Raw genomic sequence first — 18,752 nt, forward strand, 5'->3', positions numbered from 1 at the left:
ATGGGAAAAACATGCTTGCCAAGTGGAAAATGATAAAGTCAGGAAAACGTATCTCCCACCATCTGGAAGAGTAAAATCAATTTAAAACACCTTGATTGACAAAATTCCTATCATATTACTCGAATTGGTGCAGAAGTATCACGGTATGTGTATGGCCTTAAGTATAAAATGGATGCATATATTTTAGAAAAGTACTCAATTACTTTGGGCCAATTTGTAGAAGCTGATAACCTCTTGCTTTCATTCCGATAGATAGACGACGATGTTGATAGACGCTGAGCACTCACAACTCTTATTTTGTTCATTGCAAGTTGTGGATGCTCAGCACCTTTCAGAATTTGGCCTAAAATGGATAAGATTAATTCAACCTTGAACAATAATAATAATTAATTTTTCCCATAGAGTCCAAAACATGCTAGGAACTGTGCAAACATCAAAGAAGGCATGGACTCACTGCTTCAAAGAGCTTATATTCAGAGGCCCTGCTCCTGCCAGCACTTATGCATGTGATTAACTTTATTCATCTAAATAGACTCATTGACTAAGGTCTGATCCTGCAAGCTGTTCTGTGAGAATGGACCTCTTGTCCCTGTGCTAAGCCCCCTGATTTCAATGGGATTGTGTGTGGGCACAGAGGTCTGCCCACAAGGAACAGCTTGCATGACTGGGCCCTAAAAATATAAGACAGCCATGAAAGAATGGTACGGCAAAGAGGTAAAACGCACAAGTAAAGTGATTAGAGCAGGGATTGATCCCATCTTGAGAATACAGTGTTTGATAACATAGGATTTCTTTGTTTGGTGGTTGTTCTAAACTATGTAAACCGTTCACAGTTACCCCTCAATCTTGTCATTATCAGAGGTCTAGATTCTTGTTGATGTCACAGTACAAATGAGTCTTCTTTGAATGTAGAGAGGTTAGTAGCCTTGCGGCCCATCTCGGGAAGAAGAGAGATGATTGTGAGAGAAGTGGACAGATTTGCAAGTGCTAATTTTTGATGGGGATATTGGGGGGGGGGGGCAGAAGAGTGAGTAGGTTTTGTGCCTAGGCTAGTGTGATTTTGACAGTATTACAGGGCTGTGGCCTTAAAGACATGCTTAACTTTCAAGAATTAATGGTCCTAATTAGTTTATGGGACCATGTAAGTGTTTGCAAGATCATGACCTAGACCCCCCTAAAGTTGATAAGATATTGGTACAGATAATAAATGTATGTGTGTGAGAGTCAATCTTGTATTACTTTCCATAATGTTAACATATTTTCATAGGGTAGCAAGTAAACCTTGAGATTTGCCCCTGCAACTGAATGAAGAAATGGCTGCCCGGTTGTAGAAAAATCCATTCCAGGATTTCAGGAAAGCTTTCTGAGTGACACATTGACATCATTGGAGGCGTGACTAAGGATGGAGGCGGGGGCTCAGCGCTGAAATGCTGCTGTGCAGAGCTGGAATTACTCTGTAACAGCAACAGTAAAGCCATAGCAGATTGCAAAGTGATAGCAGCAGACAACAGTGAGCAACTGGTGTCTATACTGGTTGGGTTGAAATTAGCTCCAGTTACTTCAAATGTGCTTTGGGAAGCAGTTTTTAATCTTTGTATTAGGTAAGCATAAGCAGAGTTCTTTACTCTCCTTTTTTGAAGACGTTTAAGAACCGATCAGGTGCTTAATGTTTGTTCTTGTACTGAAGGGGTCTCTTTAATCTCTTGTTTTAAGGTCTAAGCTTAATGGTTGCTTTGCCAGATGCAAATAACATTTGTATTATTAACTGAAATGCTGTTTTACTGCTAATACTTTCATAGAGAGCATAGTGATGGACTTTTATTTGCCTCTTTGCAGTTTAACTCTGCAACAAGTTAACTTCATGAAATGCTTATATACGTACTATGCTGAATTATAGGCAGAAGAGCATTCTCTTGAATTCTCTAGTAAAATAGGTAAAGCCAGTTACAATTTGCTGGCAATTGTACAACTTCCAGTTAAGTAATTGTGCCATCCTTGAATTGTCGGTCTTGTTTAATGCAGAGATTTCTTTCTTGCGTGCTGGAACGTTGTTTGCTCCACTTGAAATGCCAAGGAGTTTTAAAAGCACTTCATGCAAGAAGTTTGTGTCTAGAGTTGCATTATATTTTAGTTTTCTGACTGAGATGCTGACTGTGTTCCAAGCCTGTCAATCAGTCTGCAACAGCAACAGCAAGCACATGGCAGTTTGCAGAGAGCTCTGAGACAGAGCCATTGCTTTCTGCCTCTCCCTTGCTTGGAAGTAGTTCCAGTTATTGTAGATGTGGCTTGAAAATAAGTGTCTCTTCATTATTATCTTTTCTTTTCTTTTTTTGTTCTAGGCATTCGCATTGCACTTTGGCTGCACGGAGGTCGGAGAGCTTGCAGCAGGACCATGTGGTGAAGCAAAGCTGGATTCCGGGACGTTGTGCACCACGCAAGTTCAGTGTGGAGGGCTCGTGTGACTATCCCAGTCAGAGAAGGGAAATAAAAGTCGAAGTCGGTGAAAGAAAGGAGGAATCCTGTATTCCTTGCTGTTCTGTATCTTGTTGGAGATCTTCACGTTGCTGCTACTGCAAGTAACTCTGTAGCTGCTTCTGCTCCTCGGCGTCTGCAGGCAGCGATTGTGCCTGCATCTTGCGATTTTTATCCTCCACTAGCTTGAGATGAAGTATTTGCAGCAGGGGCTTGATTGTCGTCACCTATAACAGGAGAGAGAGAGAGACAGACTTGCAGCCGGAGAAATTGCTTCCTTCGGAATCCCACCACCGAGTGATTTACTTCTCTCAAGAGAATTGTGCCCACTCAATGAACAAGTGAGTTAGGGTAACGCAACCGTTGAATGTTTGTTTCTTTGAGCGGGGGGAGGGGGGTAGAAGTGGATTTCCCTCCGCTCGGTGAATAGGACTTGGTGATCTCTGTGTGCTTTGCAGAGAGGAGAAAATACGGAAGAATTATCCTCTCCAACCAAAAGAGGGCTGGAAAAAAAGAGTGGGGGGCCACAGTCTCCTCTGAGAGGGAAACGAAACCCACCCTTCTCCAACATTTAATGCTTAACAGTTGCGCTGCCCTATGGATCTCCAGTGTGGTGGTTTTAAATGGATTTGCCATTAGTGACTTCTTGGAAATAAGTAAGTCCTTAATTACGTTCACGTTCTTACTCAGCTGGGTTAAAACGATGGGTTCTGCCTGCAGCCGCCTTCTTTTGCACGTGTCGAGTTGGAGGAGTTAGCAGGTGCCGTTGCATTTCCCCCCTTAATCTTGTGGGCCAGGGGAAGGGGAGATCAGGCTGCTCCCAGCCATGTGCTGGTGCTGAGGTCCAACTTAGGCTCATGTGGGCCTGTTTTCTTTTGTTTTTAAACTGACGTTCAGGGTTATGTTTTAATCCTGGGGCTCTGAACTTGCTCTGGCCAGGGAGCAGGCTTGAGTGTGCAGAGGGGCGGGACGGCTAGAATCAATGGCTTAGAGATCATTGCAAACCTGGGCTGTGCATTGCTAATGGCTGGGACCGGGTGGGTGGGTGTGAAAACCTTGTGCCCCAGTTAGCCCGTAATGATCGCGGGAGAAGAGTGGTGGGAAGCCGTGGTGTAGGTCCTTCACCGGAGGTTGGTTTTGATCTGTGGTTAAAAGGACACTCTGCCAAGGGACTAGTAGGCTAAACGCGGGGTGTGTGGAGCGGAGAAGGGGTCCTTTCAGAGTCACAGCCTGACAGTCCTGTGAAGGGGGGGGATGTTTAAAGTGAGACCTTAAGCGCTTCATTGAAACACCTAGCAAAATGCTCCATCCGAGCAGAGCTTTCTGAAAACTGCACTCATGAATCCAAAAGGAGAGAGCTGTCCTCCAATTCTGGGTCAGGTTTGGCAGGGCAGTGGAGGTCGGGAGGTTAAAATGATGGGATAAGAGGAGAGAAACGTTCCCCTCCCCCTCCTTTCCCCCTCCCTCAGAAAGCCCACAGGGAGAAAAAAACCCCCTGTGCACATAGTAGCACACCCAGACCTTTCAGTGCTGTGCTTGAAAGGCACAGGCAGAGGGAGGGGGAGCGCGAGGGAGGGAGGACGCTGCAGCTTTAAGTATTGGAAAGTCCGCCCTCCTGAGGTAATGGTAACCTCAGTCTCTTCCCCTCCTCCTGCAAAAGGGGGGAAAAAGCCCTTGTTTTCATTCATAACTTTTTCCTCTTCCTTCCTCTCCGTCAACTATTTATTCATCGCTTCACTCAGCTCAGATTGCAGAGGGCGCAGCTCCACCACCGTAGCTTTAAGTGTGGCGATACTTTGCTTCCTTCCCCCCACACCTTTCTGTGTATCAAACAAGAGCAAGTTAAAACGCAGCATGCAGATGGTTGTAGAATTTATTCAGACGGGGATGCTGTCTTTTTGAAGCTGATCCGGGAGGAAAAAAGGGGGGCAGTCGGGGAGAACTGGAGAACTGGTTTGGAGGAAATGCTGACATACTGTACATTGTGCTAAAATCTGCAGTGGTTCTGAGCTTGGGCACAAAAAAATGGGATCTTACACTTTTGTTTGCTTTACCTTTTGGAAAAAGTAATTTTTAGATCTTATTTGCAGTTGGGGGTATTTGGTTCTTTCCATCAGAAACTATTATGTGGTGTGCAGCTGCCTTTTTTTGTCTTTCTTTTTTGTAATTTGTATTGTCGGTCTGAGTGTTTTATTAATATTGCATTTTTTTCAGAGATGGCACTTGTCCTACTCTTTTAAAAATAGTGTAATCATTCTTCCCCTGAAAGTCCCACTTTTGATCTCTGCAGCTGTATGTCTTTCCCTTTCTGTGTTCATTCATCCCTAGCACTTTGTGTGCTCATATTAAGATTTATGAAAAGAAGAGCCTTGTTATGTGGGATGAATAAAGACTGACTGAATAGGGGTGGGGTTTTGTAATCTTAAAACCCTAGGTCCTACACAGGTGATATTTAAGCATAAAAGGAGACCTTTGGCCTCTGGTTTGTTTAATGCTTTCTATGCCCCAGTGTAAATTTGAGATAAGTAGTTAGTAGTTTTTTTGTTTTTTTTTTCAAATTCTACAACTGCCTATTGAAGCAGTGTCTCTTAACAGGATTTCGGTGTACTTTTGCTCTTCTCCTCCCCTGTGTATTCATCCTCTCTCTCCTTTTTCTTTCTTGAATTGGGAATATCTCCATGTCAAATATGCTCTGGATATGCAAGACAAACTTACTTTTTCCAGGGTTATTGGATAAGTTGATTTGGCATGTATTCCAGACTGAAAAAGGAAAAACATGATTGTATGCAATTTTACTTTTTTGTGGGGCTGGGGGGAGTAAATCTTCCGTTAGCTGTTGGTGCAGGAAAGTAAATGTTTGTTTTCCCACGATGCTTTGTGATCACTACAATGATGTATAAACAATCTGCCCTCCTTGCCTCCTCCCCCCCATTACATTTTATATAGGTACAGCCCCTTTGCAGAATTGTCCAAATCAACATTGCAATAGTCTGTGTCAGTAACTTGAGACAAAAAGATGTAAAAATGAATAAATAGCTCCAGTTACATTTGTTTTATTTTTATCTATCTTCCAAAATTAGTCTGAAGAGCTTTAATTAAAATTTTTTTCCCTAGAGTAGCTTGTGAAAACTGAGATGTATTTTTTAATTTATTTTTTCATGAGAAAAGGTACATGAGAAGACATAAATGTGTTCCAGTTTTATTTTACTACCTCATCTCCCCACACACCCAGCCCTGTAGTCTCAAAACACTTGAGAGCTGTTGTATAACATGTTGTTATTTACATCTGGTGTCTTACTTTAATAACGAGTTTGTTACATTATTTGGAACCTGTGAGCTTTCTACTGGGGAATATCCTTCAGTTTCCGACATTTTTGTCGGATTTACTTAGGGATTTCTTAATGGATGCATGTTTCGTTTTAAAGATGGATCATAAGCTTAAGGCAAGGGCAGGTACTGGAGTACATTTATGATACAGCATTCACAGACTGACAGAAAAGCAAGAGTTTGTGCAAATTTCATTATGCAGAATATAAATCTGATACTGTTCATTCAGGTATCTAACTTGATTTGGAGTACTCAGTATTACTGTTGCTGATCTGTTCAGTAACGAGAGAGGCATTTATTTCCCATACCTTGCCAACTAAACATACAGGTTAATACTTCCTTTATTTGTTTTTAATGGAAAAAGCTCTGATTTTAAATGGCACAGGGTCTCCTCTTACATTCCACATCTGTCATGCCAGACCCAGACTCCTCACCCTCTCTCCCTCCTTCCTTCCCCTTCCCCAATTGGCCTTTGGCCAGGTCTTCAGCATTGTTGTAATCCACTGCTGAAGGAGATCATTACCAAGTGGTTAGGGCAATTTGTGGCTTGCCATGACATTTTTATTTTTAAAAGCTTCCTGTGACTTACTCCTTTTTCACCTTTGATTTCTCTTTTTTTAAACTTTTTTTTCTCAGGATTTCAGATGCATGCCAGGTTCCCACTGAATGCCAGAAGTAGAGATCACTACAGATGGAGCCCCAAAGTCAACATGGCAGTGGCGGTTCATTAGTTGTAATCCAGCAGCCTTCCTTGGACAGCAGGCAAAGGTTGGACTATGAAAGAGAAATTCAGCCGACAGCTATCTTGTCATTGGACCAGATCAAGGCCATAAGGGGCAGCAATGAGTATACCGAAGGCCCATCTGTGGTGAAAAAGTCTGGTCCCCGGACAGCACCAAGACAAGAAAAGCATGAAAGGACTCATGAAATTGTACCAATTAATGTGAATAATAATTATGAGCACAGACCCAGCCACTTGGGACCCGTGGCACACCAACATAACGCCAGGGCTCCTGTGTTGAGCAGATCGACTAGCACTGGAAGTGCGGCTAGTTCTGGAAGCAACAGCAGTGCTTCTTCAGAGCAGGGGTTGTTGGGCAGATCGCCCCTATCTAGGCCAGGTTCAAGCCACAGATCTGAAAGGACAATCCGGACGCAGCCCAAGCAGTCATCTTTGATGGTAGATGATCTGAAGGGTCCCTTGAAAGAGGACTTGACGCAGCACAAGTTTATCTGTGAACAATGTGGGAAGTGCAAGTGTGGTGAGTGCACAGACCCGAGGGCCTTACCTTCTTGTTTGGCCTGCAACAGGAAGTGCTTGTGCTCTGCAGAGAGCATGGTGGAGTACAGCACCTGCATGTGCCTGATCAAAGGGATCTTCTACCACTGTTCCAATGATGATGAAGGGGACTCGTATGCGGATAATCCCTGCTCTTGTTCCCAGGCACATTGCTGTTCTAGGTACCTGTGCATGGGAGCAATGTCCTTGTTTTTGCCTTGCTTGCTCTGCTATCCTCCTGCTAAGGGATGCCTGAAGCTGTGTCGAGGGTGTTATGACCGGATCAATCGTCCTGGTTGCCGATGTAAGAACTCCAACACTGTCTATTGTAAACTGGAGAGCTGCCCGTCTCGGAGTCAGGGGAAGCCCTCATAATTTTGGAGGGAGATTTCACTTCTTCAAACACTTGCTTTCAGGTTGTGGCTAGTTTTCTGTTGGTGTGGGGATTTACCCCCACCCTCCTCCCCTTCCTTCTCCACTTTATGTACCCAAGTTCTTTCCTTTGCACCCTTCGTATCCCCTCTCTCAACTCAGACAGGTGTGGAGTATTTTACTCAGTCATGTTTATTTCAGTCTTTGGTAAGCATGGACCGTGTGCCTGCGTTTGGCTCCTCAGCTTGACAGGGCCTCTTAGGTTTGTAAGTAATCAATACATGAAAGAGGCAGTGAGGGCTAATGGGCTTCTCTGCAGCCTTTGCTCTGCAAACAACTTCCCCAATGTGTCCTTTTGTTCTCTGCAACTGTGTGTCTTTTTGGTTCCAAGAAATAATTCTACCTTATTTAATGAGCAAGCTGGATTAATCTTGAGGGGTTTGGAACCGTAGAAAATATAAGGCTGTCTTTTACTTAATACTGCTTTTCCCTCTGTTTCCCAACCCTCTTTGGAATTGTCTCAGTCCAGAGACTGGCCTGGCTGGTACATTTTTTTTTTTTTCTTTTAAATGTAGTTTTGGTTTTTACTTCACTATATAGATCTTCACATTGGAGACATTATGACTGCAATTTGTTCATCTGTTTCTCTTGCTTTCAAATCTGTGAAGGACATCACCCACTCCACCTCTTTCCCCATGTTTCTGTGGTCATTGAGATCCTTTTGATACTGATGTTAAAGTTGGTGTTTGCATATCTGAATAATTTTCAGGTGTCATTGAATTAAGTTACCTAAATTTTCCTGGATCTTTAACACTTCACTTATTCTCTTGGTTAGTGAATTTAGCTCTGCCTTGTGCTTCATAACTTCAATGTGTTCCATGTTTTATTGCCTTAGCCACAAATTGTGGTCTTTTTTTTTTGTATATTTTATGTATAAAACACAAAGTTGAATTCTGACTATTTTTAAGACAAAAAGTCTGTTTAAAACTTTTTTTATTGTAAAGAATATTTATTATGTGAATCTCTATTATTTTATGATATTTATTGCAAAGGACTGTTTGAAAAATGTACTCATGTCTGAATATAACAAAATATCAATACTTAACAAAAATAAGGGTGACACAAAGAAAGTACATATGTTAACTATAATGCAGAAAATATATTAATTAATGAAAATGTCTCTTGAGTTTTTCATTTTAATATACTGGTAGGTTGTGTTATGATTTCCATGTCCATATTGCTATAAGTGTCTTGCTATTTTTTTTTCTCCTTGTGCACTGTCGGGGTGGTTGAATAACCAATACTGTGAAGACACTAGTATGTGTTCATCTTGTTTGCCTAATTCTGGTGTGGAAAATTCATTATCAAATGAGTTTTCACAATGAGATATTTAATAAAATTGAATGTGTGTAATTTGCTTGATGTTGCCAAGACGTTTAGGCCACATGTATTTATCAGAGCATTCTGGAAATGCAACTATAGACAAGGACCCCTCACTTGAATAATTCTTTTTGTATTGTTTTCTATAGAATATCAAATTAACATGCAGAAAAAGCAAGAGTAGAGGGGTAAAAATAGTCTTGGTGAAGTCTGTTCGCTCAGGAAACCTAAGTTGTTGTTTTTCCCTGTTGTAATTTGACTTTCCCAACCACAACTGACCTCCCCGTTCCTTCTAATTTAAACTCTCTTGAAAGTAATATAGGTGTCACAGCTGTTTGCTGAATTCATTCATATTTAAGTGGTCAGAAATAGGCTTTGCATTAGGATTATGGAGAGTCTCCCACTTCCATTGGTGCGATTCAAGTCCTCCCTAGTAGCAGAATCTAAGTAGCAGTATCAAGTATCAGAGGGGTAGCTGTGCTAGTCTGTATCCACAAAAACAACGAGGAGTCCGGTGGCGCCTTAAAAACTAACAGATTTATTTGGGGATAGGCTTTCGAGGATAAAAACCCCACTTTTTCAGATGCATGGAGTGAAAATTACAGATACAGGTGTAATTTTCACTCCATGCATCTGAAGAAGTGGGGTTTTTTACCCACAAAAGCTTATGTCTAAATAAATCTGTTAGTCTTTAAGGTGCCACCGGACTCCTCGTTGTTTAAGTAGCAGTGTATTGGCTTGGTATACTCTAAGTTGTGTTCATAATGTAGAAGGCCAGAGAAACGGCACATTTAAAAAACATAATTTCAGATTCAGGAGACTACATCAGACTTTGCAAATGAGTTCTCAAATTTTGTCGCTTTGGCTTCTAATTAAATTGTTTTATCAATATCCCCTCAGAATATAGAAAATTTGATTAGACTGGGCTCTTGTAATTAAGTGTATCAGCACTGACTTCCTCAGTGTCTTTTGTTGTTGGAGCCCTGGGTATAATAAGAAGTTTGTGTAAAAGCTATAAGTCATTAAAATGTTGTTAGGAGTTGCATCTCTTGTTGAAAGAAGTGTGCAGCTTTTATGACAATAAAGTATACGGAATTATAACTTCTGGTTGACCAACAAGAATATGCTTCTCTTATAGTATAAAAGTGATAGTCCACTCTTGAGTGCACCAGCATAACCCCAGCACCGTACTGAGAAGTGACAAGTTTACATGATCAGATTTCTTAACAGATATTTGTCTGATGGCAACATAGAGATATTTACCAATATTTTCTTTGTTTTTTGCATGTGGTAGAGCAAAGCTGATAGAACAATATTTTGGGAAGAACTTAATTTTTTTTATTCTTTTTCGTTGGTAATTTGGTCCAACAATGAGCTGCAAACAGTTTTTAAGATACTGAACTCCTTGTCAAACAACTGCCATTGGTCTGATACAACGGCTTGCCCAATAATATGCCAACATTCAAAGTCAAGACTGAGCAGCTTTAGTCTCATAATTTGTGACAATCTAATATATGTTGAACAGTTTTAGTCTCATATTTGTTATTTTTATGTAATCCTCTTTATTTCACTAATCTGTGTCTGAATCCTTTGTTTTTCATAGCTGTAGTTTCTTAGCTCTGGACTTCCAAAAAAACAAAATATACAGCCTGCTTGAAAACAAAGGATCCATGTACATTGTGTCTCAATTCATCATGCTTTTCAAGATACAGAACACAATCTGTGATAGCTATTTTGCCTTTTGGTTTCTTGAAGATTAACACTCTTCTTACTGACTAACTCTGGGAAAATTACAAGGAAAATTCTCCCTGAAAATATTCAGTTCTTCCATATAATTAAGTTTTCTAACTTCAGTATGTATAGTTGTGGTGCACTGTTAAATAGTTGCCACATTTCATGCCAGAGGTGGCTACCTTTAAGCAATTGGAGTGATACCTTTTTGTCTAGTTGGTATATTTTGCATCCTTAATGTATGTTTGATTTTTGTGATGCACTGTGGGATCCTTCAGAGTGCAAGGTTTTTCATACCTAACAAATCTGTGACACCTCACAGTCTGAGAACGTCTATGCTTTGGGCCAATTAGTTGCATATAGGGCTGGGGAAATGCGTTTTTAGTAGTAAAAAATGAGCAAGTAGACAAAAGCGTGTTAAATGCTGTACCTGAGAAGCTCCACAATTTGAATAACCTCTTGCTGTTAAGTCTTATTTTGAAGTGGTATACGCCAATTGAGGTTATTTCCCCTTTGCTAATTAGTTTATATTTTTGTTTCAAAGTATACTCTCATATATTGTCATTGTACACAGTCTTCATTTAATCCATTTGCATAACTTGTTGAAAGGGAGCCCAGGTTTGATGATGCTAAATGCACCCAGGATCTTAATAAGATTAGAATAGGAATAGACCTCAGTCCAGTCTTGGATTCAGTAAGTTATTTGGGGCAGGAACTGCCACTTTCTATATGTTTGTGTAGCACCTAGCACAGTGGGGCCCACCCATTTTGCTTCCAGGTGTTGTTACAGCATAAATAAGTGGTACTGTTCCCTTAATTAGAAAACCCAAGTTTCTTCTGTGGTGATAATTTTACTTTGAAATATTATGCTTAGGCTTATTAGAGAGACAAAGCGGGTGAGGTAATATCAGAGATGTTAAGAGTAACAAGAAGGGTTTCTTCAGGTATGTTGGCAACAAGAAGAAAGCCAAGGAAAGTGTGGGCCCCTTTCTGAATGAGGGAGGCAACCTAGTGACAGAGGATGTGGAAAAAGCTAATGTACTCAATGCTTTTTTTGCCTCTGTTTTCACTAACAAGGTCAGCTCCCAGACTGCTGCGCTGGGCATCACAAAATGGGGAAGAGATGGCCAGCCCTCTGTGGAGATAGAGGTGGTTAGGGACTATTTAGAAAAGCTGGACGTGCACAAGTCCATGGGGCCGGACAAGTTGCATCCGAGAGTGCTGAAGGAATTGGCGGCTGTGATTGCAGAGCCATTGGCCATTATCTTTGAAAACTCGTGGCGAACGGGGGAAGTCCCGGATGACTGGAAAAAGGCTAATGTAGTGCCAATCTTTAAAAAAGGGAAGAAGGAGGATCTTGGGAACTAAAGGCCAGTCAGCCTCACCTCAGTCCCTGGAAAAATCATGGAGCAGGTCCTCAAAGAATCAATCCTGAAGCACTTGCATGAGAGGAAAGTGATCAGGAACAGCCAGCATGGATTCACCAAGGGAAGGTCATGCCTGACTAATCTAATCGCCTTTTATGATGAGATTACTGGTTCTGTGGATGAAGGGAAAGCAGTGGATGTATTGTTTCTTGACTTTAGCAAAGCTTTTGACACGGTCTCCCACAGTATTCTTGTCAGCAAGTTAAGGAAGTATGGGCTGGATGAATGCACTATAAGGTGGGTAGAAAGCTGGCTAGATTGTCGGGCTCAACGGGTAGTGATCAATGGCTCCATGTCTAGTTGGCAGCCGGTATCAAGTGGAGTGCCCCAAGGGTCGGTCCTGGGGCCGGTTTTGTTCAATATCTTCATAAATGATCTGGAGGATGGTGTGGATTGCACTCTCAGCAAATTTGCGGATGATACTAAACTGGGAGGAGTGGTAGATACGCTGGAGGGGAGGGATAGGATACAGAAGGACCTAGACAAATTGGAGGATTGGGCCAAAAGAAATCTGATGAGGTTCAATAAGAATAAGTGCAGGGTCCTGCACTTAGGACGGAAGAACCCAATGCACAGCTACAGACTAGGGACCGAATGGCTAGGCAGCAGTTCTGCGGAAAAGGACCTAGGGGTGACAGTGGACGAGAAGCTGGATATGAGTCAGCAGTGTGCCCTTGTTGCCAAGAAGGCCAATGGCATTTTGGGATGTATAAGTAGGGGCATAGCGAGCAGATCGAGGGACGTGATCGTTCCCCTCTATTTGACATTGGTGAGGCCTCATCTGGAGTACTGTGTCCAGTTTTGGGCCCCACATTACAAGAAGGATGTGGATAAATTGGAGAGAGTCCAGCGAAGGGCAACAAAAATGATGAGGGGTCTGGAACACATGACTTAGGAGGAGAGGCTGAGGGAGCTGGGATTGTTTAGCCTGCAGAAGAGAAGAATGAGGGGGGATTTGATAGCTGCTTTCAACTACCTGAAAGGGGGTTCCAAAGAGGATGGCTCTAGACTGTTCTCAATGGTAGCAGATGACAGAACGAGGAGTAATGGTCTCAAGTTGCAGTGGGGGAGGTTTAGATTGGATATTAGGAAAAACTTTTTCACTAAGAGCGTGGTGAAACACTGGAATGCGTTACCTAGGGAGGTAGTAGAATCTCCTTCCTTAGAGGTTTTTAAGGTCAGGCTTGACAAAGCCCTGGCTGGGATGATTTAACTGGGAATTGGTCCTGCTTCAAGCAGGGGGTTGGACTAGATGACCTTCTGGGGTCCCTTCCAACCCTGATATTCTATGATTCTATGATCTTTTATTGGATCAACTTCTGTTGGGGAAAGGGACAAGAGAAAGAGAACTCTGTGGTGCTTGAAAGCTTGTCTCTCTCATCAGTAGAAATTGGTCCAGTAAAAGTATTACGTCACTCACCTTCCTTTTGTCTCTAATATCCTGGGACCCCACAGCTATGACAACACTGCACATGTAGTTAGGCTTGGCAGAATTCAATTTTTATTTTTTTAATAATTTTAGAGGGATAGTATCTATTTATAAGCATTTTTTCGATTTGTTTAAATTTTCACCGTTGTTGGAAAGTATGGGGAGGTCAGAAAACAATTTTTTCATGACAGTAGATGTTGGGATTCAGAAAGTTAGTTTTTTAACTGTTAAAACACAAATTTTCACCATCACACCAAAATATGCAAAGTAAATACCCTTAAATCAACTCTAATAAATTTTCAAGGAGCATTTTTCTTATTTTGTCTATCTGTAAATTTCAATTACCAATAGAAATATTTTTTTCATCAGCTTGTGTGTGTATGGCAAAATCCATGTTTACCAAGAGTTACTGGAAAAAATTTAATCCTTTCAAGCCTAATTATACTGCAAGAATATCCTTCATATGACAGATTTCAGTTTGTAAAATTGTTATAAAACAAAAATTCTATCATAAACTGATGTACAGTAAGTAGGTATGAAGTTCAGCTGAGTGACTATCCCAGTCATATTAGCTTGGGTATATTCAAACTAGGCAACCACCTGCTTGGCATGGTGGGGTTCTGAAATGTACTGCACAAGGTCTTGGATGAAGAAATGGAAGGAGACTTTTGTAACTAAAATTCCAGCCTTGTTTTATTTGAAAATGTCCTGAAAGTCTTATGATGAGAGAGACTTCAAAGAGTTTTGCAATTGGATGGTAAATGAAGAGGTAAATACCTGCTGGAGAGAGAGATATAGATAGGGATAGTATTTTGAGATGGTGATGGTGCTATTAAAGCAATCTCATAACAATAATTCTAACATTGTCCAGTCAGACACTAGTCAAACTGGATAATTCTTAACAAAGCCACTTGCTCTCGAGTCTGTATATACTTAGTGGTGAAGGGTGGGAGAGGTTTAGCTCTGTTGAATGTAATAAAGAGAAGCTGTTAAGAGGGTTTTAATTTGTTTTACGTTAATGGGGATGATGTAAACCAAGTATCGGATTTGTTTTGGAGTATTCAGGATTCCCCTATACTTTTCTATCCCTTATTTTGCTACGTTTGTTGCCTCAGAACATTGAGGAATCCCGACTAGTTAATGTTTTCTTTCTTCTAACTGGAATATTACGTTGTGGTAATTGTCTCTCCCAAGAAACAGGAATAAAACCCGTCCTGGTATCACATGACTACAGATAGCATGTATTACAGGATCATGGGTTTGGCAAGTGTTCTTCCAGTGAACTTTCCTCTTTGGAAGTCCCCTTTAAGCAGCCTTCATTTTTGGGGGGAATAAATTTAAAACTACTCTCCTTACTAGGTGTGGTAGCTTCCCACCTTATTTCCTGTGCCAGAGCAGAGGTGGCAAAGGCAAGGGTTTTTACATTGAGCCTGGAGTATGTACTTTGGTCTATCAGTACAACTGTCCGACGTGAGTCCTTCATCTGGAAAATGAATTCATTAGGCTGCTAAAAGAACATCTGTGAATGATGCATAGAAGTGAGATGAAGCTACGTTTAATGTGTCAATTCCCCCCCCCCCCCCCGATTGGGACAGTGTGCCGGATGTACTAACAGCAGAACTATTGAGTGAAATTGTGCCAAAAATCGATGTATATTTTATCAAAATCACAAGCACAAACTGAGAGCTATCATTCTTTCCATTTTCCCAAATCCATTGTGCACCATTAAATTTAAAATATTCTCTGCAATAAGCTTGCTGTAAGATCAGGGTTCCTGCAAAACAAACAAACTAACCAAAAAAACCCAGCCTTACACAAAAACCAAGGATGACATGGGTTCCTTGCATCTTTTATTTAATGCTAATCAAAAAAATTTTAAATTGGGTCTTTTTGTGTATTTTTACTGGAGTGTATAAAACAAAGATCATTTTGGAATTCAGGTAATGTTTTTTGAGAATTGACTCGATAACTGTTGCTTCAACTTGGGTGCAAGAATGCGATGCTACTTTTATACAGATTATTTCTTAGGATTCATTCATTGTTGTTATTGTAGCATCTAGAGGCCCTAATCAGGACCCTCTTGAACTAGGTGGTGAACAAACACATAGTGATAATCTCTGCCCCAAAGAATGCATGATCCAAAAAAATGGAAGTATGAGGGAAATGTGCCTCAGAGGAATTAAATATTAAATGCCAGATTTGAATATCTAGTCTGGAATCCTGTTCATATTGAAGTTTGTGGCAAAACTAAGAATTAGAGGGGTAGCCGTGTTAGTCTGTATCCACAAAAACAAAACTATTGACTTCACTGGGGCCTGGATTTCACCCCTTGTCTGTAATCCCCCTGATTTATTCGGGTATTTGGAATTAAACTTCAGCCAGTATTGTATGACTGAAATAAACTGTGCTTTCAAGTAAATAAAAAGGCCATTATATTCCACAATATTACCTATCTCAACTTTTGAAAATGTCAGATTATTTTAAATGTCTATTCTTTCTAAGAGAAGAAACCAGATATTTTCACTCAGAATGCTTGTGCACTTTTGTAAGGTATGTTTGTGTAACCACCCATGTCTTGCACTGCAAGCTTACTCTGTTTTGTAGTGCATCAGTACACTGTTATATGAATTATTAAAACAAACATTTAACCCTTTTGATAGTATATTGTGTGGAAGAATTTGAGGTTAGCTCTTCATGGAGCCCTTCTCTTTGTGTTTCCACAGCACCTAGCACAATGGAACTCTAGTCCTGACTGAGTTTTTTGGGCACTGCAGTTGTATTACTGTTTTTATAACCACTTACAGAATTCATCTGCATGATGGGTCAAATTCATCCCTGGTATAATGCAGCTGAAATGGCTGGATTTACACCAGGGATTAATTTGGCCCTAGAACACTGAACTTGTATGTTGAACTAGTATCTCGTTCAACCACAAGGAGCTCTGAGTGGACTGTAGAATGGTGTTTTTTTTAAGAAAGGGAAAAAATGTGATCTGGGTAACTACAGGCCTGTTCGTTTGACATCTGTAGTATGCAAGGTCTTGGAAAAAATTTTGAAGGAGAAAGTAGTTAAGGACATAGAGGTCAATGGGACAAAATACAACATGGTTTTACAAAAGGTAGATCGTGCCTAACCAACCTGATCTCCTTCTTTGAGAATATAACAGATTGTTTAGACAAAGGAAACGCAGTGGATCTAATTTACCTAGATTTCAGTAAGATGTTTGATACGGTGCCACATGGGGAATTATTAGTTAAATTGGAAAAGATGGGGATCAATATGAAAATTGAAAGGTGGATAAGGAATTGGTTAAAGGGGAGACTACAGCAGGTCATACTGAAAGTTAAACTATAGGTTGGACGGAGGTTACCAGTGGAGTTCCTCAGGGATCGGTTTTGGGACTAATCTTATTTAATCTTTTTATTATTGACCTCGGCACAAAAAGTGGGAGTGTGCTAATAAAGTTTGTGGCTGATACAAAGCTGAGAGGTATTGCCAATTTAGAGAAGGACTGGGATATCATACAGGAGGATCTGGATGACCTTGTAAACTGGAGTAATAGTAATAGGATGAAATTTAATCATGAGAAGTGTCAGGTCATTCATTTAGGGATTAATAACAAGAATTTTAGTTATAAGCTGGGGACGCATCAATTAGAAGTAATGGAGGAGGAGAAGGACCTTGGAGTATTGGTTGACCATAGGATGACTATGAGCCGCCAATATGATATGGCTGTGTAGAAAGGTAATGAGGTCTTGGGATGCATCAGGCGAGGTATTTCCAGTAGCGATAAGGAGGTGTTAGTACCGTTATACAAGGCACTGGTGAGACCTCTTGTGGAATATTGTGTACAGTTCTGGTCTCCCATGTTTAAGAAGGATGAATTCAAACTGGAACAGGTACAGAGAAGGGCTACTATGATGATCCAAGGAATGGAAAACCTGTCTTATGAAAGGAGCTTGGGTTGTTCAGCCTAACCAAAGGAAGGTTGAGGGGAGATATGATTGCTCTTTATAAATATATCAGAGGGATAAATACCAGAGAGGGAGAGGAATTATTTAAGCTCAGTACCAATGTGGACACAAGAACAAATGGATATAAACTGGCCATCGGGAAGTTTAGACTTGAAATTAGACAAAGGTTTCTAATCATCAGAGGAACGAAGTTCTGGAATAGCCTTCTAAGGGAAGCAGTGGAGGCAAAAGACATATCTGGCTTCAAGATTAAACTTGATATGTTTATGGAGGAGATGGTATGATGGGATAACATGCTTTTGGCAATTAACTGATCTTTAACTATTCATGGTAAATAGGCCCAATGGCCTGTGATGGGATGGTAGATGAGGTGGGATCTGAGTTACTACAGAGAATTCTTTCCTGGGTATCTGGCTGGTGAGTCTTGCCCACATGCTCAGGGTTCAGCTGATTGCCATATTTGGGGTCGGGAAGGAATCCAGGGCATATTGGAAGAGGCCGTGGGGGTCTTTCGCCTTCCTCTGTTGCATGGGGCCCAGGTCACTTGCTGGAGGATTCTCTGCACCTTGAAGTCTTTAAACCATGATTTGAGGTCTTCAATAGCTCAGACATAGGTGAGAGGTTTATTGCAGGAGTGGGTGGGATTCTGTGGCCTGCATTGTGCAGGAGGTCAGACTAGATGATCATTATGGTCCCTTCTGACCTTAATATCTATGAGTCTATGGTTTTTACTAAGTGTGATGCTCAGATACAGTGTACTGCATGGGATGTATGTATATACTTAAGATGTTTTTTCTTGGTTATAACATTGAGTACCTGTGACACAATGGAAAATAAGTATTAGCAGCCAAGTATTGAATAGCTGGAATATGCTGAATATAAACTTGGAAAAAAATGTTATCTTATGCTGACTGTATACAATGCCACTTCATAATCAATGGCTCTAACCTCAGGCATTTTAATTTAAATAACCCTTTTTCCTGGAAATCCCTCCACTAATCCTTCCAGTGCCTTAAAGATTTCCTTTTCCAACCTTTAAATTCTCATTTTCAAAGCAAGTTGTAGTTACCTCCTACTTGAGGACTGGGTAAGTCCCTCTTCAAAGTGCCATCACTCCTAATTTGTCCGGAAGGGTTAATGTCATCGTCTCCTTATGCCACTGTATCTGCCAGCTCTGGAAGCAGCACAGTGAAAATTGAGCCCAGAAGAGCCACATGGTTTACTATATAGGATTCTTTTAGAAGAGACTAAAGCCTGGTGTCTTCAATTAAATCTGGATATTGGAAAATCTCATGATACTTTATTTTTAATAGTGAAGTTTGTTAGCTGTCCTTGGTCAAAATCCACTCATTCCGGCTTCC

The 18,752-nt window shown here is 40.9% G+C and overlaps 1 protein-coding gene across 5 annotated transcripts; it reads left to right on the plus strand.

Moving 5' to 3' along the window:
• Positions 1–1,439: 1,439 nt before the first annotated feature.
• On the plus strand, positions 1,440–8,626 carry SPRY1 (sprouty RTK signaling antagonist 1). 5 transcript variants are annotated; one of them, XM_048847622.2, is made up of 3 exons: positions 1,440–1,601; positions 2,340–2,813; positions 6,436–8,626. In XM_048847622.2, the coding sequence occupies exon 3, from the start codon at positions 6,491–6,493 to the stop codon at positions 7,451–7,453; it is 963 nt and encodes a 320-aa protein (XP_048703579.1). In that variant the 5' UTR covers positions 1,440–1,601; positions 2,340–2,813; positions 6,436–6,490; the 3' UTR covers positions 7,454–8,626. The 5 variants fall into 5 exon arrangements, with proteins under 5 accessions (XP_048703579.1, XP_048703581.1, XP_074983737.1 ...); XM_048847624.2 differs by lacking the exons at positions 1,440–1,601; positions 2,340–2,813 and adding an exon at positions 2,820–3,128; XM_075127636.1 differs by lacking the exons at positions 1,440–1,601; positions 2,340–2,813 and adding an exon at positions 4,075–4,092.
• Positions 8,627–18,752: the final 10,126 nt, after the last annotated feature.

This window comes from Caretta caretta, chromosome 4, assembly GCF_965140235.1.
Source record: "Caretta caretta isolate rCarCar2 chromosome 4, rCarCar1.hap1, whole genome shotgun sequence".
Lineage (NCBI taxonomy): Eukaryota > Metazoa > Chordata > Testudines > Cheloniidae > Caretta > Caretta caretta.

What these genes read in the sequence shown, in the direction of transcription:
- SPRY1 (XM_048847622.2), top strand. Translation starts at nt 6,491, where the DNA reads ATGGAGCCCCAAAGTCAACATGGCAGTGGCGGTTCATTAGTTGTAATC.